Source organism: Danio rerio, chromosome 2, assembly GCF_052040795.2.
Source record: "Danio rerio strain M-AB ecotype USA chromosome 2, GRCz13ab, whole genome shotgun sequence".
Taxonomy (NCBI): domain Eukaryota; kingdom Metazoa; phylum Chordata; class Actinopteri; order Cypriniformes; family Danionidae; genus Danio; species Danio rerio.
In genome coordinates, this window is record NC_141022.1 from 50,815,489 (window position 1) to 50,837,482 (window position 21,994).

A 21,994-nucleotide genomic window follows, 5' to 3' on the forward strand; every position below is an offset into this window, starting at 1 on the left:
TGCAGGATTTAACATCAGGTGACTTTAAAAAAAAAAAAAAAAAAAGAATTTATCACCAACACGTTTGTGACCCAGACACTCTATAAGATCTTATCTGTAACATAATGCTCTCTGACACTTACCTGCACAATAAAACAATGTGCCAACTAACGCATGACCCAATTTTCCCTTTACAAATCCTACACATTTTTGATTGATAGAAGTATTCTGTCAATCAAGGATTTTAGTAAATGATTTTTTTTAAATCAAACAATTACAAGCACAATACTGCTGAAATTACTCCTTTTTTGTGTCTTTTTATTTTCAAGAATGTTTGTTTTATATTTGCAGCCTAAACTGCCTGTTTTTGTGATGGCTTTTCTCAAAAAGTATGCCTTTATTTGCTTTAGCTCCTGTGCTTTACAGTAAAATAAACAAAAACTACTGAACTGGAGGGACTGCAAAAAAAAATAGGCAAGCAAACTTATTTCCAGACCATTATGGATTTTGTTTTGTTTTTCCTCCAAAAAAAAAATGTATATCTAATCTCTAAAAGAATCAAAACTAAAAATTGAAAAAAAATTAATCAAATTGAAAAAAAATATATGTATATCGGCACTGGTGGGAGGCGTGCATTAACCGCGCCTAAAGCGAACGAGCCAGGGCGAGCCAAGGCCAGTCGCTTTCCACCTATCACTTTCACTTGATAAAATAGCCTAAGCTATATTGAAATAACTTAAAGAATTACAAATATTGCATATAATAAAATCTCATTAAATAAATAAACCAATATAAAAGCTAGCTAAAATAATGTAGGTATATACAATTCACAAATCAAACCTTTTTAAAGCCTTATTAAACTTTTATTTTACAAAGGAATATCTGAAAAAAAAGAGAGAAATATTTGAGATATTTTCTAAAAACAACAAACACCGGAGAAGGTTTGAAATATTATTTATAAAGTATTTGGATACGATGTTATAAAATACATTTTCTACTGAGTTATTAACAGAATTTCTGTGGTGTTATATTATGGATAGTGCACTCCCTGCGCTGGTGAGACCACTCAATGTTTGATGCCAACAGTGGGTCGGTGAGTAAATGAATATGAACGAGAACTAACAGGCCCGTGCGTATAGACATATCATGTACTGCTGTACAGCAACGTGTCATCTGTTTGTTTTGGTTGTCTTCATTTTAATGGTTTAGTGAGGATGCGATGGTGTGCTTTACCTGCCTGTTTCCCCCTGAAGTGTGTGAGTTGTGTGAAGTTTGATTTGGGGGAAGTTTTGGGGGCAGGGTTTGCCTGACGCACTGCAAGCTTCTAGTCCGACAGTGGAAACGCAACATGACTTACTGCTCACCTCCCGGGCGATTGGCCCGGCCAGATAAAAGCCCTGGCTCGCACTGGCCCGACAGTGGAAATGCGGCTATTGACTCGAGGCCACAGTTTGAGTGCCTTAGACCAGTGGTCACCAAACTTGTTCCTGGAGGGCCAGTGTACTGCAGATTTTAGCTCCAACCATAATCAAACACACCTGAACAAGGTAATCAAGATCTTACTAGGTATACTTGATACATCCAGGCAGGTGTGTTGAGGCAAGATGGAGCTAAACCCTGCAGGGACACCGGCCCTCCAGGACCAGGATTGGTGACCCCTGCCTTAGACACTCATCAGCTATATCGCACTGCTACAAGTGTGATACTGCATCTATACAGCAGTTTGATGGCACAATTGTGTCGACAAAAAGGAAAATCAAACATGGAGAGTCTCAAAAATCCTTGTGTACGATGAACTACTTTCTTCCACTACTCATTTACATAAAAATAACAGCAGAGACTATTTGTACTTCACAAACGTCACTTTAGATGTAGAATTTAAATGATTCTCTAGCTTAATGTCTAAAGTTATGACAAAACAGGTCATTTTTGCTCACATTTTAAGATTATAAGGCTGAACGACATGAAACGCCTTCGGTCTACATTTCCCAGTATTTCTCTGCTGCAATCAGGATATCACAATAATTAACCCAGAAAAAGCCAAAGCAAAGCAAACACTAACAGATCACTATGGTATAAATACAGCACTGCAACAAACAAAAGAGAGAAATCAACTTAGAGTGTCGCTTAGATGTTTTATGATGATTAAAACAGCTGTAATTTGAAATTTACGCTGAGTATTTCCTCCTTTATTTTCTCCTTATTATGCAGTCTCTGTCACCATCTTGTGACAGAATGTCAACCGCCTTAGCTCTGCTCAGTATGCTTAGTTGCTTTCTAAACAACTACATTCCTACCTAAAAAGCCTCAAAAGTAAATTATGTTGTCCAACAGCTGCAATATTTGTCAAACTGCAGTGAGTTAGAGAGTATTTAGTCCCTCTTTAGTCCTAGTGTGTGCAAAGTAATTATATATATATATATATATATATATATATATATATATATATATATATATATATATATATATATATATATATTTATATTTATATATATACATATACACACACACACACACACACACACACACACAAATATAGCCTATTGTAGGACCACTGATTTTTCCCAGAAGTTTACAAATTACCCATTCATAACATTCACCATTCATATTTCAATCAAAAATCAACATTAAAAAGTCAATAAAGAAGTCAAATTTACTTCAATAAATTTGTAAAAAAAATTATAATAATACATTTTTTTGTAAAATTTCCCTTATAAAGCAGAAATAATGAAAGAGTAAACTGCAGCATAAATCGCTCCCAATAAATATTAAAACTGTCATAAATCTAACTCCTAATTCCTTTCAACAGATTGGAGTAAATGTCAAACTAAGAAAAATAGGTAGAGGAAAAGAGGTAAAGTGAGGTATCGCTTCTTACCTTACCTTGACATTTTTCTTCCTTCCAGGTAAACGGCGGTCAGGTTCGCCTTCCTGCGCAGTTTGGTTCATCCATGTCTGCGTTTGAGTCTGGTCCTTACATTCAGCTCGATACAAACTTCGGCCTTAGGTTGCTGTTTGGAAACGCCAGGCTGTTCATCCAGGTGGATGAGAGATATGAAGGCGAGCTCTGCGGCCTGTGCGGCACCTACTCTGGCAGTCAGTTTGATGATTTCCTGACACCCGACGGAAACCTGGTGGCAATTGCGCACGAGTTCGCCAGCAGCTGGAATAACAATGACAGCGAGTGGCCGTAAGAGATCAATGATCACACAATTTGTATTTATTCATTCAAATAATAGCTATGAATTTGTAAAGACAAAGTTAATGGGTCATAAATCAAAAATATTTTAATTTCAACTATTATATAGGCTAATAATAGAATAATTGCTTTCTAAAAACAAATTGGCAAAATAAGTCATGTATTTATACACTTAAAGCTGATATGTGTGTCTAAAATCGATAGTTTCAATAAATATATTTTTAGAAATATATTTTCTTCCAGTGTTACATAGAAAATGCATTCATGTCAATATATTTCAGCAAATATATTTTCACAATTTTTATATTTATATCATATTTTATATATAATATAATATAATATAATATAATATAATATAATATAATATAATATAATATAATATAATATAATATAATACATATTTTAACATGATTACTCAAAAAAATGTAGTACTTTATAAAAAATATTCAAAAGTATTGTTAAAGACAGACAGTGAATTGGTTATTGGGCAGATACAAAGACATTTATTATGACAGGTGTGATGTTTCTCCTGATGATTTAAAGGGATACTTCACACACAAGGATTTCATAGGGTATTATTTTCAGCGTAATGACAATTTTTTTCTGGCATGTTTATAACAATGTGGTTTGTAAACGAGTCAAATCTTTCTATAAAATCGTTTGATCCTGTTCACAAAGATGATTTGATTGATACAGAGATTAATCATCCACAATTTTTAAAGTGATTATGTGTATTTTCTAAATATTTTAATGATATTTTTTAAATAAAAGCATATAATTTAATTTCAACATTCATATAAGCTACCCAAATAATTTCAAAATATATTTTAGGGATGATACAATTCCAATACCTTGTATCCATTAATTAAAATATAAACGATTAAAAAAATGTTTTAAAATAAAGTGTCAAAGATATATTATATATTTATACACATATAGTTCAGATTTGTGTCAAAGTCTAGATTTTTAGGTAAAGGAAATATATAATTTAGGCATAAATTTTCTCCCAGTGTAACATTAATATTTTTCTTAGAAAATAATGCAACAAAAATAATTAAATAAACAAATTAATTAATTAATTAATTAATTAATTAATTAATTACAGTTCTGTCAATATATTTTAGCAAATATATTTTTGGTCATAAATATAATATAATATAATATAATATAATATAATATAATATAATATAATATAATATAATATAATATAATATAGAAAATAAAATAATTCAATATAATATTTTAACATATGGGACAATTGTTAAATGAAAAAAAAAATGATTTAAAAAAGTCTAGAAATTTAGCATTTTCATTTTTTTACACTCTATCATGTTAGAGGATATTATATGATAATCCTCATATCTTACATCTATCTGATTTCTTACTGTCTAAAGAAAATCAATAAAACTGCTGAAGAAACCAGCTTAAACATTTGAAACATTTAAAACTCTCCAAACATAACAACAAACAAGATCAGCATCAATATAAAATGTTTAAAACTAACACAGTTCACTATTTTTTTCCAGTTGTAGTGATGGTTCTCCAGACCCCCCTGCATGCCATCCAGGTCTGGAGGATGATGCATATACGAAGTGCAGTGAACTATTTGAAGATCCTTTTAAAGAGTGCCACTGGTTCGTTCCACCCCAGATTTATGTCAGCAGCTGCGTTTCTGATTACTGCATGTCCCAGGGGGACAAAGCTCAGCTCTGCACCTCTTTGGAGGACTATGTGTCTGCTTGTGAGATGGCTGAGGTGTTTCTGCCCCAATGGAGGAATCATACCTTATGCTGTAAGTGTGTTGCAAAATAAACATTTACTCTTTTACATTAATATGCAACACAATCTCACGGCAATTCGTAACTTTTTCATTTAGTGGCTAATTCGTATGAATTCGTACGATCTAATTCGTACAATTTAGTACGATTTGCTTATCCCCCAATGACGGTTGGGGTTAGAGGTGGGGTCAGGTGCCACGCCTCCTTTTTAAAATCATACCATTTCGTACGACTGAACTCGTACGAATTCGTACGAATTAGCCACTAAACTGGCAAAACGTAAAATACTTACGTTTTCTCGTGAGATCAGGCTGTAATATGTATAGTTAAAGTCAAAATTATTAGCCCTCCTGTGAAATGTTTCTTATTTTTTTAAATATTTCTCAAATGATGTTTAACAGAGCGAGGAAATTTTCACAGTATGTCTGGTAATATTTTTTCTTCTGGAGAAAGTCTTTTTTTTTATTTCAGCTAGATTAAAAAGCAGGGTTTTTTTTTACCAATACCAAGGTCAATATTATTAGCCCCTATAAGCAATATATTTTTTAGATTGTGTACAGTACAAACCATCATTATACAATAACTTGCCTAATTACCCTCGCCTGTCTAATTAACGTAATTAACCAAGTTATGTCTTTAAATGTCGCTTTAAGCTGAATAGAAGTGTCTTGAAAAATATCTAGTAAAATAGTAGAATTCCGGGAGTATTCCGAGAGACAGTCCAATACAGTAGATGGACAGGGAATGGGTCTGAAATATGGGAGACTCCCGGGAAAAACGGGAATTGTTGGCAGGTATGACTTACATACTGCAAAATATTTTTGTGTTGCACCATTGAACTTAGTTTAAACATAACATTACATTCCAACTAAATACTTATGGAAACCTACCCCCCATATATAGTGCTGAAAAAATGACAGCAAGATTAGTTTGCGTTAAGGAGCTTACGGTAATGATCTCCCTCTACTCACAGCGTTAATTTCCTCCTAAATCTCACTTTTTTTTCGGTTCATAAAAGAGGAGTTTAATTCGTTTTCAAGGAGTGTTTTGTATTAATTGTATCCATCAATTAAAATGAAAATTTCCCTTTCTATTTCCCTTCTATTCTCTTTCATGTGTAGGATAATTTTTTTTTAATAATCAAATATAATGTGTTGACAATTTCATGTCAATTTTGCTTGCACTCACGGCTCGCGATGTAGGTATGTGCGTCATCTGTTATTAATTACTGACTATAATATAATGTATGCTAGGCTACTATAAAATGGTATTTGTCATTTAAGTTTCATAGGACAATTAAAGTTGAAGTCAGAATTATTAAACCGTCTTTTAATAAATATATATATATATATATATATATATATATATATATATATATATATATATATATATATATATATATATATATATTTCCCAAATGATGTTTAACAGAGCAAGGAATTTTTCACAGTATGTCAGATAATATTTTTTTCTTCTGGAGAAAGTCTTATTTGTTTTATTTTGGCTAGAATAAAAGCAGTTTTTAATCATTTAAAACCATTTTAAAGTCAAAATTATTGGCCCCTTTAAGTTTTTTTTCAGATAGTCTACAGTACAAACCATCATTACACAATAACTTTCCTAATTACCCTAACCTTAGTAGTTAACCTAATTAACCTACTTAAGCCTTTAAATGTCACTTTAAGCTGTTTAGACAAAAATAAATATTATTTTAAATATTATTTGCTGTCATCATGGCAAAGATAAAATAAATCCGTTTTTAGTAATGAGTTATTAAAACTATCATGATTAGATAGTTTTATATAGATTATTAAACAGAAATTGGGAGGCAAAAATAAACAGGGGGCTAATAATTCCAATAAGGATAATAATAATAAGGTTGAATAATTCAGATTTTAAAGCAGTTTAACTATTTAAATGCCTCTTATTGGATATAACAACATTCAATGCGACTACACTGCACACAGAGCTTGTGACCTATTAACTATGGCTTCCTTAAGAACATGAGGTGCAACCGAAGTAAGAACAGATTTAGTTACAAACTAGCTAGTAGTTAATAAGCCCCTAGTGTGGACTTTACTTTCCAGTTTAAGAACAAACTTAAGGAACAAACTTAAAGTAATAGGTTCATTCCGCTGTGGCAACCCCAGACCCCAAATAAATAAAGGAACTGAGCCAAAAAGAAAATCAATGAATGTATGAATGAATGATATACCTTAACCCTATGGATGTTTTTATTTCTCAATACAGTTGCCAATCCTACAGCACCACCAACAAACAAGCCCACACCAACTCCATCCTCTGCAAGTAAGCACTCTCTCGTTTTTCTCTTTCGTTTCTTTCCTCTTGCTTTATTCTCAATATTAATTAATTCCCTCGTCATCAACCAGGTTGTCCATGGAGCTGTAACTTTGACCAGGATGAATGTGGGTGGGAACAACTCATCCAAGACAGTTTTGATTGGACGAGGTGGTCAGGATCAACTCCATCAAACTTCACCGGGCCAAATGGTGATCACACCACAGGAAGTAAGTCTAAAATAGATTATGGCATTCTGACTATATCCTGCATTTCATGTAAACATTGGGTCAATGTCAATAGCATGTAAGCATCCCTTTTCCTCTCACTGATTGTTTTAAATAGGTGGCTTTTACATGTATATCGAAGGAGACAGTGTAGTCCATGGTGACTCAGCCCGAATAATGAGTCCCGACTGTCACACTTCTGGCCAGCAGTGTTTGAGTTTTTGGTTTCACATGTACGGGCCGGCACATTTCATGTCACTCAACCTCTACAAGTTTGAAAACAACCGTGCCACCAAAATATGGTCCAGAGAAAACAACCATGGTAACCGCTGGATCCAAGGACAAGTAGAAATCAAGCCACAAAATCCATTCCAGGTACGTTTCTGTATGTCCACATGAAAAGTAGAAGGCATTAGCCTGGTTTCCACCTAATGTGAAGGGAATGTTTGCAAAATAACCACAAAAAAAGAAGTGAATTAAGTGCATTTCCACAAAGTCCCTTTAAGGCAAGTCATTTCACTCGAAGGCCATCTTTGAAACACCTCTTGGGCAGTATGCTCTGGCATTCTGCTTGAAAGAGGAAACATCAAATTCTCCAAAACTGCTTGCCAAGCTTACCATTGAATTTCATATTAGGAATCATCAATGAAATCAAACAACTGTCTATTTAGTTTCATTTCTAAACATCCATATCAATCTGCAGAAACTCACGTCTGGTCCAAGCCCCTACCCTGGAGTATCGTCAGTCTATAGCGATCGATGATTGGCTCCTGTACTAAAAGGCGGGCTTTATTCACAATATATTAATCGATGATTAACTGATGTACTAGTAGACGGGGCTTTATTCACCATATTGACCATTACACTTTCCCCCATTTAAAAAGAAACGAGTGACATGTCTTGTGTATTCTAGTCTCTGATTTCCATCAAGTTGTTAGAGTGGCTGACTGTAGTATTGGTAACCTAGCAACCAAGTAAACAAGGCATGCAAAATATAAATTACAAAGTTTATTCAGCAAATGTGTTTTCATCTCCCATAGGTTGTTTTCAATCACATGGTGACACAAGAAATTCAGATGAAGGGCAGGAAGTAAAAAACAGAATGTGAAAGATAGAAGAAAGTCTTTATTTTTGCATTATACCATATTTCAAAGGAGAAATAAGTAGAACATATTCACATATGTTGGGTATGATCATTATATCATGTGGACGGCAGAGCTTTCTACTAAACTAGTGTACATTATTCATTTATTTATGTAAGGGGGGAAAAGTGCTCCCCAATAATAACCGTCTAGTTTTGTCACAAGGGTTGCATTTTTTTTTTCGATCGATGAACTTACCATCAACAAACATTCACCACTGCTGCACATCTCGATGCTTATGTTACGGTTGTTTATTCCGACAAAACGCCAGTAAAGGTATGGATTTTTGCAAAACATTTTTTTTGCAAGGCATTATTTATATTCTTAAGGATATTCTCAAGTATGTTGGTGTTTGTAGTTTTATATAACAAGTTAACATCTTTAAACACTTAGCTAGGACTGTATAAAATCTGTATTGGTGCTGTCAAAAGAATTATCGCAGTTAAAAGAAAGTTTTAACACATAGATATATTGAATAAATGTTAATTAAATGCTGCCTTTTCTTCCGTTTTTCAGCCAGTTTCTTGAATTTTGCCAAAAATGGAAGTGAAATGGTCAAGTGGTTGGAAGTCTATAAAAGCTGTTTGGCATTTGTTATTTTGGCAGATTTAAACAATTATAAACAACATAAAACATAAATATTGTGATGTTCTGATAGCGATTCCTATGTAGAAGAACCACCTGCCTCCTACCTCCTGCCCTCTGTCAGAATTTCGCACATCAATGACAACATGTGAAAACAACCTATTATTTGCGTTAACCCTTTTTCACACATGTCTAAAACCACCTGAAATGAGTGGAAAAACGTTTTTGTGACTCAACAAATTCGCATAAAAAATTTGGCGATTCCATCACTCGTTTCTCATGTAATACTTTAAAATGTATATAAACACAGGGAATGGAAACCGATAGAAGTCTGACAAAATAGAAGAAAGTCCAGATCAGATATGTGGCCGGCCGGAAGTGCGATATGCATATTAACATTTGTTATGACACTGTATAACAATAATTAATATTTTTACAGTACTTTGATAGTTGGGTTTATGGTTGGGGTGGGGGTAGGCATTAAAAAATACAATTTATTAGGTAATTTAACAGATAGTATAAATAATACTCGATATAAACACTGTTTTTAAGTTACTGTGACGGTTTGGTTTAAGATTAGGGGTGGGGGTAGACATTAATAAAATACAATAAATGGGAAATTTAATAACAAATAATATAAATAATTCTCTGTAACTTCTGGCCACAACTGTATCTTATCTAGCAACAACCACAAAATAGCTTGAGTGTATATATAATGGTGTATATATAATGTGTATAATATATTGGATTTTTTCAGATCATCATTGAAGGCATCAGGGGGTCAGATTCTCGCTCAGATGTCGCCATAGATGACGTTACCATAACACATGGGGCATGTGATTGTAAGTATTTCAGAAATAAACTTCAGTAATGCTGTTAACCATATATGTATGAAACATTTTTAACATAATATAGTTATTGATATTGCATTGGCAGATTCGTCTGTAGAAGATTCAGAATCAACCACTCTGGAACCCCATCTCACTTCTCCAAATGTTGTCGATCCCTATCCAAGTAAGGTTTCTAACAATTATGTCAATGTGAAAGTGATTTAAAACACTCTTTTGACAATTAACATTACTCACAGGTAATTGTTCCTGCAGTTCGTATTAGGGAATTGCACAAAGAGCTCAAATTTAAAGTATACTCTCAATAAACAAAGATTTGTCTTGTGAATTTAAAGGTGAAATGAATAGGGTGAAGGTCATTCTTGGTCTATGTCATCGCATTACAACTTTGCGGTTGCTTTGATTTGTCAGATTGCAGAATGAGCTGTGATTTTGAAAGTGACATCTGCAGCTGGACTCAGATGGTAACTGATGTTTTTGATTGGACAAGACACAGAGGCTCCACCCCCACATCAATGACCGGCCCCTCCTTTGACCACACAACAGGAAGTAGGTCAACATCAATAATTTAACTTAGTGTTCAATCCTTTGATCATTTCTCTAGTAAGTTGTCTCATTTTCTAGGTCCAGGTGGCTTTTATATGTATATTGAGGGTGACAGTGCTCTCCATGGTGACACAGCCCGCCTCATCAGTCCACAATGTGCTGATCCTCAACCTCAGTGTCTCCAGTTCTGGTACCACATGTATGGCTCCAGCTGGACCATGGGACTGAGTGTCTACCTGTTGCAATACGGCAATGTTTTTAAACAGGTGTGGAGGAAGGGAGAAGACCAGGGAAACATGTGGCATCTTGCAAGGGTGGACATTAAATCAGATGTTAAGTTCCAGGTTTGTAAAATTTTGACAACAATTTAAACTTCCTCAAATTCTCTACATATTAAAGTAAATATATCAAAATATGAGATCTAATCTGTAGATATTTATTATTGGTGTATCAGGTGATCTTTGAGGGGCGTAGAGGAAGCTCAAGCTGGTCAGATGTTGCCATTGATGATGTCTCACTGCACAGGGGACCCTGTAGCGGTATGTTTCTACTGTGTGTTGATTCTTAGTAAAACATTAAGGGTTACCAACAGATCAATATTTTTAGCAAAATTAGTTTTCCACTTAAAAAAAAAAAACATGAATTAATGTGTTAATAGTGGTAAATATCTTTTAGATTTACCAAACCATGCGGATCCACCAACACTCCCCCCACCTCTACCTGCAACAACACAACAACCTGCACCCAATCAAACTGCAAATGTACCAAACACCTCACCATGTAAGACTACTGTCCACCATGAACTAACATTCTACCATAAAACTAACTAACTACCATAATTATTTCTCTGCATCTTCCAATGTTATCAAGAAGTTACTAATGAAATGTGCTTTTTTTCCAGCTTGCAACATCAACTGTGACTTTGAAAAAGACATTTGCACTTGGACTCAGTTGGCAACTGATGTTTTTGATTGGACAAGACAAAGAGGCTCCACCCCCACACCACTGACTGGTCCCTCCTCTGACCACACAACAGGAAGTGGGTTTTGTTTTCTAGATCTAGAATTCTACATTTTGAGCATCCAAATTATAACAATTTCCAATCTCCAAATGTATGTTTGTGTTGCTCAACTTCTTTACCAGGTGGCTTTTATATGTACATTGAGGGTGACAGTGCTCTTCATGGTGACACAGCCCGTCTCCTAAGTCCACAATGTGCTGATCCTCAACCTCAGTGTCTTCAGTTCTGGTACCACATGTATGGCTCCAGCTGGACTATGGGCCTGAGTGTCTACTTGCTGCAATATGGTAATGTGGCCAAAGAGGTGTGGAGGAAGAGAGAAGACCAAGGAAACATGTGGCATCTTGCACAGGTGGACCTGAGTCCAGATGTTAAGTTCCAGGTCAGTAAAAGTTTGACAATAACCTAATCTTCTTCAGATGCTCTTTAATTAAAGGTAAATATACTAATCTGCAGACATGTTGTTGGTCTATTAGGTGATCTTTGAGGGGCGTAGAGGAAGCTCAGCACGGTCAGATGTTGCCATTGATGACATCTCACTACACAGAGGACCCTGTAGTGGTAGGTTTCTACAGTGTGGAGACCCTTAGTAAAAACTTTCAGCTTCAGGACCACCAAGACAGCTCATTTAGCACAACAACTAGGTTTTGCAAACCGATGCCTTACTTAAAATATAAATATTTACAATTGTAAATATCTTTCAGATTTACCAAACCACGTGGTTCCACCAACACTGCCCCCACCCCCACCTCCAACAACACCACAACCTGCCCCCATCCAAACTACAGAAGTACTAAACGCCTCACCATGTAAGACCACTGTCCATCACTGCAAAGTGATCACATTCTGTTATAAGTGATGGTACCAAAAATAACATTACTGTAATTACTTCACTGGGTCTTGCAATGTCTTCAGGAAGAGACGAATGAAACTGGTACTTAAATGTGCTTCTTTTTTCCAGCTTGCAACATCAACTGTGACTTTGAAAAAGACATTTGCACTTGGAAACAGTTGGCAACTGATGTGTTTGATTGGACAAGACAAAGAGGCTCCACCCCCACACAACTGACTGGTCCCTCCTCTGACCACACAACAGGAAGTGGGTTTTGTTTTCTTGTTTTAGAATTCTACATTTTAAGCATCCAAATTAAAATTATTTCCAATCTCCAAATTTATGTTTGTGTTGCTCAACTTCTTTTCCAGGTGGCTTTTATATGTACATTGAGGGTGACAGTGCTCTTCATGGTGACACAGCCCGTCTCCTCAGTGCACAATGTGCTGACCCTCAACCTCAGTGTCTTCAGTTCTGGTACCACATGTATGGCTCCAGCTGGACTATGGGCCTGAGTGTCTACTTGCTGCAATATGGTAATGTGGCCAAAGAGGTGTGGAGAAAGAGAGAAGACCAAGGAAACATGTGGCATCTTGCACAGGTGGACCTGAGTCCAGATGTTAAGTTCCAGGTCAGTGAAAGTTTGACAATAACCTAATCTTCTTCAAATGCTCCACAATTAAAGGTAAATATACTAATCTGTAGACATGTGGTTGGTCTATTAGGTGATCTTTGAGGGGCGTAGAGGAAGCTCATCCCGGTCAGATGTTGCCATTGATGACATCTCACTGCACAGAGGACCCTGTAGTGGTAGGTTTCTACAGTGTGGAGACCCTTAGTAAAAACATTGAGCTTCAGGACCAAGTCAGCTTATTTAGCACAACAACTAGGTTTTGCAAACCGATGCCTTACTTAATATATAAATATTTGCATTTGTAAATATCTTTCAGATTTACCAAACCATGTGGTTCCACCAACACTCCCCCCACCTCCACCTCCAACAACACCACAACCTGCCCCCATCCAAACTACAGAAGTGCCAAACGCCTCACCATGTAAGATCACTGTCCACCATTGCAGATTGATCACATTTTGTTACAAGTGATGGTGCCAAAAATAACACTACTGTGATTACTTCACTGGGTCTTACAATGTTTTTTTTTTAGGAAGAGACGAATGAAACTGGTAATTAAATGTGCTTCTTTTTTCCAGCTTGTCACATCAACTGTGACTTTGAAAAAGACTTTTGCACTTGGACTCAGTTGGCAACTGATGTTTTTGATTGGACAAGACAAAGAGGCTCCACCCCCACACCACTGACTGGTCCCTCCTCTGACCACTCAACAGGAAGTGGGTTTTGTTTTCTTGATCTAGAATTCTACATTTTAAGCATCCAAATTATAACAATTTCCAATCTCCAAATTTATGTTTGTGTTGCTCAACTTCTTTTCCAGGTGGCTTTTATATGTACATTGAGGGTGACAGTGCCCTTCATGGTGACACAGCCCGTCTCCTTAGTGCACAATGTGCTGACCCTCAACCTCAGTGTCTCCAGTTCTGGTACCACATGTATGGCTCCAGCTGGACTATGGGACTGAGTGTCTACTTGCTGCAATATGGTAATGTGGCCAAAGAGGTGTGGAGGAAGAGAGAAGACCAAGGAAACATGTGGCATCTTGCACAGGTGGACCTAAGACCAGATGTTAAGTTCCAGGTCAGTGAAAGTTTGACAATAACCTAATCTTCTTCAAATGCTCCACAATTAAAGGAAAATATACTAATCTCTAGACATATTATTGGTCTATTAGGTGATCTTTGAGGGGCGAAGAGGAAGCTCAGCATGGTCAGATGTTGCTATTGATGACATCTCACTGCACAGAGGACCCTGTAGTGGTAGGTTTCTACAGTGTGGAGACCCTTAGTAAATACATTGAGCTTCAGTACCAAGTCAGCTTATTTAGCACAACAACTAGGTTTTGCAAAACTATGCCTTACCTAATACATAAATATTTACAATTGTAAATATCTTCAGATTTACCAAACCACATGGTTCCACCAACACTCCCCCCACCTCCACCTCAAACAACAACACAACCTGTCTCCATCCAGACTACAGAAGTGCCAAACGCCTCAGCATGTAAGACCACTTTCCACCACTGCAGATCGATCACATTCTGTTATAAGTGATGGTGCCAAAAATAACACTACTGTGATTACTTCACTGGATTTTACAATGATTTCATGAAGAGGCTAATAAAATCCTTAATGACGTTTGGCTTTTTTTCCAGCTTGTCAAATCAACTGTGACTTTGAAAAGGACGTTTGCACTTGGACTCAGTTGGCAACTGATGTTTTTGATTGGACAAGACAAAGAGGCTCCACCCCCACACCATTGACTGGTCCCTCCTCTGACCACACAACAGGAAGTGGGTTTTTTCTCTTAATCTAGAATTCTACATTTTAAGAATCCAAATGATAACATTTTCCAATCCCCAAATTTATGTTTGTGTTGCTCAACGTCTTTCCCAGGTGGCTTTTATATGTTCATTGAGGGTGACAGTGCTCTTCATGGTGACACAGCCCGTCTCCTCAGTGCACAATGTGCTGACCCTCAACCTCAGTGTCTTCAGTTCTGGTACCACATGTATGGCTCCAGCTGGACTATGGGACTGAGTGTCTACTTGCTGCAATATGGTAATGTGGCCAAAGAGGTGTGGAGGAAGAGAGAAGACCAAGGAAACATGTGGCATCTTGCACAGGTGGACCTAAGACCAGATGTTAAATTTCAGGTTAGTGAAAGTTTGACAATAATCTAATCTTCTTCAAATGCTCCACAATTAAAGGTAAATATACTAATCTGTAGACATGTTGTTGGTCTATTAGGTGATTTTTGAGGGGCGTAGAGGAAGCTCAGCACGCTCAGATGTTGCCATTGATGACATCTCACTGCACAGAGGACCCTGTAGTGGTAGGTTTCTACAGTGTGGAGACCCTTAGTAAATACATTGAGCTTCAGTACCAAGTCAGCTTATTTAGCACAACAACTAGGTTTTGCAAACCGATGCCTTACTTAATATATAAATATTTGCAATTGTAAATATCTTTCAGATTTACCAAACCATGTGGTTCCACCAACACTCCCCCCACCTCCACCTTCAACAACACCACAACCTGCCCCCATCCAAACTACAGAAGTGCCACATGCATCAGCATGTAAGACCACTGTGCACCACTGCAAAGTGATCACATTCTTTTATAAGTGATGGTATCAAAAATAACATTACTGTGATTACTTCACTGGGTCTTACAATGTTTTCAGGAAGAGACGAATAATACTGGTGATTAAATGTGCTTCTTTTTTCCAGCTTGTCAAATCAACTGTGACTTTGAAAAGGACGTTTGCACTTGGACTCAGTTGGCAACTGATGTTTTTGATTGGACAAGACAAAGAGGCACCACCCCCACACCATTGACTGGTCCCTCCTCTGACCACACAACAGGAAGTGGGTCTTGCTTTTCTAGGAGTTATTCTATATGAAAAATACAGCATTTTCTTTTAGATGGAAAAAATGTTTTGTTGCAAAAAATTATATGACCATTTGCCTATTTAAGAGTATGTTTTCCTCACTCAAATTTCCAGGTGGCTTTTATATGTACATTGAAGGTGACAGTGCCCTTCATGGTGACACGGCACGTCTCCTTAGTGCACAATGTGCTGATCCTCAACCTCAGTGTCTTCAGTTCTGGTACCACATGTATGGCTCCAGCTGGACTATGGGCCTGAGTGTCTACTTGCTGCAATATGGTAATGTGGCCAAAGAGGTGTGGAGGAAGAGAGAAGACCAAGGAAACATGTGGCATCTTGCACAGGTGGACCTGAGTCCAGATGTTAAATTTCAGGTTAGTGAAAGTTTGACAATAACCTAATCTTCTTCAAATGCTCCACAATTAAAGGTAAATATACTAATCTGTAGACATGTTGTTGGTCTATTAGGTGATCTTTGAGGGGCGTAGAGGAAGCTCATCCCAGTCAGATGTTGCCATTGATGACATCTCACTACACAGAGGACCCTGTAGTGGTAGGTTTCTACAGTGTGGAGACCCTTAGTAAAAACATTGAGCTTCAGGACCAAGTCAGCTTATTTAGCACAACAACTAGGTTTTGCAAATGCCTTACTTAATATATAAATATTTGCATTTGTAAATATCTTTCAGATTTACCAAATCATGTGGTTCCACCAACACTCCCCCCACCTCCACCTCCAACAACACCACAACCTGCCTCCATCCAAACTACAGAAGTACCAAACGCCTCAGCATGTAAGATCACTTTCCACCACTGCAGAGTGATCACATTCTGTTATAAGTGATGGTACCAAAAATAATATTACTATGATTACTTCACTGGGTCTAACAAATTTTTCAGGAAGAGACGAATGAAACTGGTAATTAAATGTGCTTCTTTTTTTCCAGCTTGTCACATCAACTGTGACTTTGAAAAAGACTTTTGCACTTGGACTCAGTTGGCAACTGATGTTTTTGATTGGACAAGACAAAGAGGCTCCACCCCCACACCACTGACTGGTCCCTCCTCTGACCACACAACAGGAAGTGGGTTTTGTTTTCTTGATCTAGAATTCTACATTTTAAGCATCCAAATTATAACAATTTCCAATCTCCAAATTTATGTTTGTGTTGCTCAACTTCTTTTCCAGGTGGCTTTTATATGTACATTGAGGGTGACAGTGCTCTTCATGGTGACACAGCTCGTCTCCTCAGTGCACAATGTGCTGACCCTCAACCTCAGTGTCTTCAGTTCTGGTACCACATGTATGGCTCCAGCTGGACTATGGGCCTGAGTGTCTACTTGCTGCAATATGGTAATGTGGCCAAAGAGGTGTGGAGGAAGAGAGAAGACCAAGGAAACATGTGGCATCTTGCACAGGTGGACCTAAGACCAGATGTTAAGTTCCAGGTCAGTGAAAGTTAGACAATAACCTAATCTTCTTCAAATGCAGCACACATTAAAGTAAAAATATTAATCCGTAGACATATTATTGCTCTATTAGGTGATCTTTGAGGGGCGTAGAGGAAGCTCAGCCCGCTCAGATGTTGCCATTGATGACATCTCACTACACAGGGGACCCTGTAGTGGTAGGTTTCTACAGTGTGGAGACCCTTAGTAAAAACATTGAGCTTCAGGACCACCAAGTCAGCTTATTTAGCACAACAACTAGGTTTTGCAAAAAGACTTTTTAGTTATTATATAAATATTTGCAATTGTAAATATCTTTCAGATTTACCAAACCATGTGGTTCCACCAACACTCCCCCCACCTCCACCTCCAACAACACCACAACCTGCCCCCATCCAAACTACAGAAGTGCCAAACGCATCAGCATGTAAGACCACTGTGCACTACGGCAAAGTGATCACATTCTGTTATAAGTGATGGTACCAAAAATAACATTACTGTGATTACTTCACTGGATTTTGCAATGTTTTCAGGAAGAAACAAATGAAACTGGTAATAAAATTAATTTATTTTTTCAGCTTGTCACATCAACTGTGATTTTGAAAAGGACGTTTGCACTTGGACTCAGTTGGCAACTGATGTTTTTGATTGGACAAGACAAAGAGGCTCCACCCCCACACCACTGACTGGTCCCTCCTCTGACCACACAACAGGAAGTGGGTCTTGCTTTTCTAGGAGTTATTCTATATGAAAAATACAGCATTTTCTTTTAGATGAAAAATTGTTTTGTTGCAAAAAAATTTATGACCCATTTGCCTATTTAAGAGTATGCTTTCCTTACTCACATTTCCAGGTGGCTTTTATATGTACATTGAGGGTGACAGTGCCCTTCATGGTGACACAGCCCGTCTCCTTAGTGCACAATGTGCTGATCCTCAACCTCAGTGTCTCCAGTTCTGGTACCACATGTATGGCTCCAGCTGGACTATGGGACTGAGTGTCTACTTGCTGCAATATGGTAATGTGGCCAAAGAGGTGTGGAGGAAGAGAGAAGACCAAGGAAACATGTGGCATCTTGCCCAGGTGGACCTAAGACCAGATGTTAAGTTCCAGGTCAGTGAAAGTTTGATAATAATCTAATCTTCTTCAAATACTCCACAATTAAAGGTTAATATACTAATCTGTAGACATGTTGTTGGTCTATTAGGTGATCTTTGAGGGGCGTAGAGGAAGCTCATCCAGGTCAGATGTTGCCATTGACGACATCTCACTGCACAGAGGACCCTGTAGTGGTAGGTTTCTACAGTGTGGAGACCCTTAGTAAAAACATTGAGCTTCAGAACCAATAAGTCAGCTTAGCAAAACAACTAGGTTTTGCAAAATAATGCCTTACTTGATAAATAAATATTTACAATTGTAAATATCTTTCAGATTTACCTAACCATGTGGTTCCACCAACACTCCCCCCACCTCCACCTCAAACAACACCACAACCTGCCCACATCCAAACTACAGAAGTGCCAAATGCATCAGCATGTAAGACCACTGTGCACCACTTCAGATTGATCACATTCTGTTATAAGTGATGGTGACAAAATTTAACACTACTGTGATTACTTCACTGGATTTTACAATGATTTCATGAAGAGGCTAATAAAAACCCTAATGTAGTTTGGCTTTTTTTCCCAGCTTGTCAAATCAACTGTGATTTTGAAAAAGACATTTGCACTTGGACTCAGTTGGCAACTGATGTTTTTGATTGGACAAGACAAAGAGGCTCCACCCCTACACCATTGACTGGTCCCTCCTCTGACCACACAACAGGAAGTGGGTTTTTTCTCTTAATCTAGAATTCTACATTTTGAGCATCCAAATTATAACAATTTCCAATCTCCAAATTTATGTTTGTGTTGCTCAACTTCTTTCCCAGGTGGCTTTTATATGTACATTGAGGGTGACAGTGCCCTTCATGGTGACACAGCCCGTCTTCTCAGTGCACAATGTGCTGACCCTCAACCTCAGTGTCTCCAGTTCTGGTACCACATGTATGGCTCCAGCTGGACTATGGGACTGAGCGTCTACCTACTGCAATATGGTAATGTGGCCAAAGAGGTGTGGAGGAAGAGAGAAGACCAAGGAAACATGTGGCATCTTGCACAGGTGGACCTGAGACCAGATGTTAAATTTCAGGTCTGTGAGACATTGAAAATAACCTAATCTTTTTCAAATGCAGCATACATTAAAGTAAAAATACTTATCTATAGACTTGTTATTGGTCTTTAAGGTAATCTTTGAGGGGCGTAGAGGAAGCTCAGACCGGTCAGATGTTGCCATTGATGACATTTCACTGCACAGAGGACCCTGTAGCGGTATGTGTCTACACAGCAGAGGCCATTACTAAAAATATTCAGCTTTAACAAAAGATCAATCTTTAAGGCATAACGAATATTTCAGTTTGCAAAAGAGTTCATGAGTTAATGTGTTAATACTTACAATTATCCTTTAGCTTTACCAAACCATGTGGGTGCACCAAAACTCCTCCCGCCTCTACCTCCAACAACACCACAACCTGCCCTTATCCAAACTGCAGATGTACCAAACGCCTCATCATGTAAGATCACTAGTGATCCCTGCAGTGTCATGGTTCAAAAAAATAACACCACCATGATTAAATTCCTGGATCTTTTGATGTTTTCTGGAATTACTAATCTAACATGTGCTTTTGTTCCAGCTTGTCACATCAACTGTGATTTTGAAAATGATATTTGTGCTTGGACTCAATTGCCAACTGATGTATTTGATTGGACAAGACAAAGAGGCTCCACCCCCACACCACTGACTGGTCCCTCCTCTGACCACACAACAGGAAGTAGGTTTTTTCTAGATCTGGAAATCTTTCTACAGTTTAGGAATCAAAGTTATAACATTATCTTAAATGGCTAAAAATTTATGTTTGTGTTGCTCAACGTCTTTTCCAGGTGGATTTTATATGTACATTGAGGGTGACAGTGCTGTCCATGGTGACACAGCCCGTCTCCTCAGTGCACAATGTGCTGACCTTCAACCTCAGTGTCTCCAGTTCTGGTACCACATGTATGGCTCCAGCTGGACCATGGGACTGACAGTCTACCTGCTGCAGTACGGCAATGTGGCCAAAGAGGTGTGGAGGAAGAGAGAAGATCAAGGAAACATGTGGCATCTTGCACAGGTGGACCTGAGACCAGATGATAACTTCCAGGTCTGACAATGTTTTAAAATAACCTGATCTTCTACAAATTCTCCACAATCCAATGTAAATATACTAATCTCTAGACATGTTATTGGTCTATTAGGTGATCTTTGAGGGGCGTATAGGAAGCTCAGCCCGGTCAGATGTTGCCATTGATGATGTTTCACTGCACAGAGGACCCTGTAGTGGTATGTTTCTACAATGTGAATGTTCTTAGTATAAACTACACACTTTACGTTGATTTACTAGTATTAACTAACATAAATATTCCAAAAAAATTCTCTCTGTCTCTTCAGATATCACTGCCTCAGACATGTATGGAAATTCTGACAGTGAAAATAGCACAATAAAGCTAAAAGAAGAGAAGGCAAAGAATGAGAAAGACTGGAAAGCAACGGATGAAAATGTTGCAGCAAGACGGAGATAAACATCCTGGTAATAAAATCATTTTAGGTTAAAATCAAATCAGATTTTAGGTAAAAAAAAAAAAAAATTCTAATTCACTATTTTACCAGTTTAAGATATACTGTAATGTTAAGAGTCTTTTAACAAACATATTCAAAATATGATAGTTTCTATTTCTATCTCTGTTACACAGGCAGTCCATGCTGTTAAACGAATGCTCTTATGCCGAAACATACTTCCATCTTTGTAAGGCAAATGACCACCTGATAATACCCGTCATCGGTCAATCTGGACTTCCTCCTTTTTTAACTAGGACCTATAAGTTATTTTCTCTAACAGACTTTTCATAATATTACATAAACTAAACACGGCTTTTCATCACTAAGATGTTTTCCCCTCCTACAACAGTTTGTTTTTAGTGAAGTTCACACAGGCATCGTATCAGCTTGGCATCCCAAACATCTTAACATCTACAAAATGCCTTATTCTATTGTTCTACATAAATATATTGTTATATTATTTAAAAACTAGTAAAAGTCTTTTTTTGCAAATGTTTCTTGTATGTGCACATTATCTGTGATTCTCTTTTGAACTTTATTTAATAAACGTTTTCATTTGGTGCAATAAAATCCTGTTATGTGGTGATTGGTCAAATGACCCAGTCTGTTGTGATTGGTCGACTGCATGCAGCTCATGTTGGAAATGGAACGACCAATACTGTTATTACAGGTTATGAAGTGTTGAAGATTTCCAACAGTATGGCTGTTACTCAAAATACGTTCTTCAGGGATTTTGTGTCCTCGTGTAACGCCATCATCAACTTACAAAGTTCAGTTCCAATACTCAAGACCACAAGAACAGAGGACGTGTGAAACTTCCCGGATGTGTTCTTGATAAAGGCGTGAGCACCGAACTCGCTCGAGAAGTCCC

At 37.4% G+C, this 21,994-nt stretch overlaps 1 protein-coding gene across 20 annotated transcripts in view; it reads left to right on the top strand.

Annotated features, from left to right (window-relative positions):
- wu:fb63a08 overlaps positions 1-21,693 on the top strand; it is a 41,014-nt gene extending 19,321 nt beyond the window's left edge. The window contains exons 10-57 of one of the 20 annotated variants that reach the window (XM_087241384.1): positions 2,886-3,169; positions 4,705-4,970; positions 7,207-7,263; positions 7,347-7,484; positions 7,600-7,856; positions 9,966-10,050; positions 10,124-10,222; positions 10,468-10,605; positions 10,681-10,946; positions 11,057-11,141; positions 11,278-11,382; positions 11,504-11,641; positions 11,746-12,005; positions 12,100-12,184; positions 12,328-12,432; positions 12,585-12,722; positions 12,827-13,086; positions 13,181-13,265; positions 13,406-13,510; positions 13,668-13,805; positions 13,910-14,169; positions 14,264-14,348; positions 14,488-14,592; positions 14,744-14,881; positions 14,985-15,244; positions 15,339-15,423; positions 15,564-15,668; positions 15,821-15,958; positions 16,096-16,355; positions 16,450-16,534; positions 16,671-16,775; positions 16,929-17,066; positions 17,171-17,430; positions 17,525-17,609; positions 17,753-17,857; positions 18,009-18,146; positions 18,284-18,543; positions 18,638-18,722; positions 18,862-18,966; positions 19,120-19,257; positions 19,361-19,620; positions 19,715-19,799; positions 19,937-20,041; positions 20,162-20,299; positions 20,409-20,668; positions 20,763-20,847; positions 20,956-21,094; positions 21,258-21,693. In XM_087241384.1, coding sequence (XP_087097510.1) covers positions 2,886-3,169; positions 4,705-4,970; positions 7,207-7,263; positions 7,347-7,484; positions 7,600-7,856; positions 9,966-10,050; positions 10,124-10,222; positions 10,468-10,605; positions 10,681-10,946; positions 11,057-11,141; positions 11,278-11,382; positions 11,504-11,641; positions 11,746-12,005; positions 12,100-12,184; positions 12,328-12,432; positions 12,585-12,722; positions 12,827-13,086; positions 13,181-13,265; positions 13,406-13,510; positions 13,668-13,805; positions 13,910-14,169; positions 14,264-14,348; positions 14,488-14,592; positions 14,744-14,881; positions 14,985-15,244; positions 15,339-15,423; positions 15,564-15,668; positions 15,821-15,958; positions 16,096-16,355; positions 16,450-16,534; positions 16,671-16,775; positions 16,929-17,066; positions 17,171-17,430; positions 17,525-17,609; positions 17,753-17,857; positions 18,009-18,146; positions 18,284-18,543; positions 18,638-18,722; positions 18,862-18,966; positions 19,120-19,257; positions 19,361-19,620; positions 19,715-19,799; positions 19,937-20,041; positions 20,162-20,299; positions 20,409-20,668; positions 20,763-20,847; positions 20,956-21,086 — 7,098 coding nt within the window. In that variant the 3' untranslated portion in view covers positions 21,087-21,094; positions 21,258-21,693. The remainder of the gene's footprint in view (positions 1-2,885; positions 3,170-4,704; positions 4,971-7,206; positions 7,264-7,346; positions 7,485-7,599; positions 7,857-9,965; positions 10,051-10,123; positions 10,223-10,467; positions 10,606-10,680; positions 10,947-11,056; positions 11,142-11,277; positions 11,383-11,503; positions 11,642-11,745; positions 12,006-12,099; positions 12,185-12,327; positions 12,433-12,584; positions 12,723-12,826; positions 13,087-13,180; positions 13,266-13,405; positions 13,511-13,667; positions 13,806-13,909; positions 14,170-14,263; positions 14,349-14,487; positions 14,593-14,743; positions 14,882-14,984; positions 15,245-15,338; positions 15,424-15,563; positions 15,669-15,820; positions 15,959-16,095; positions 16,356-16,449; positions 16,535-16,670; positions 16,776-16,928; positions 17,067-17,170; positions 17,431-17,524; positions 17,610-17,752; positions 17,858-18,008; positions 18,147-18,283; positions 18,544-18,637; positions 18,723-18,861; positions 18,967-19,119; positions 19,258-19,360; positions 19,621-19,714; positions 19,800-19,936; positions 20,042-20,161; positions 20,300-20,408; positions 20,669-20,762; positions 20,848-20,955; positions 21,095-21,257) is intronic. The other 19 variants (XM_087241385.1, XM_087241391.1, XM_087241390.1 and 16 more) reach the window with 19 other exon arrangements.
- The last annotated feature ends 301 nt before the right edge of the window (positions 21,694-21,994 follow it).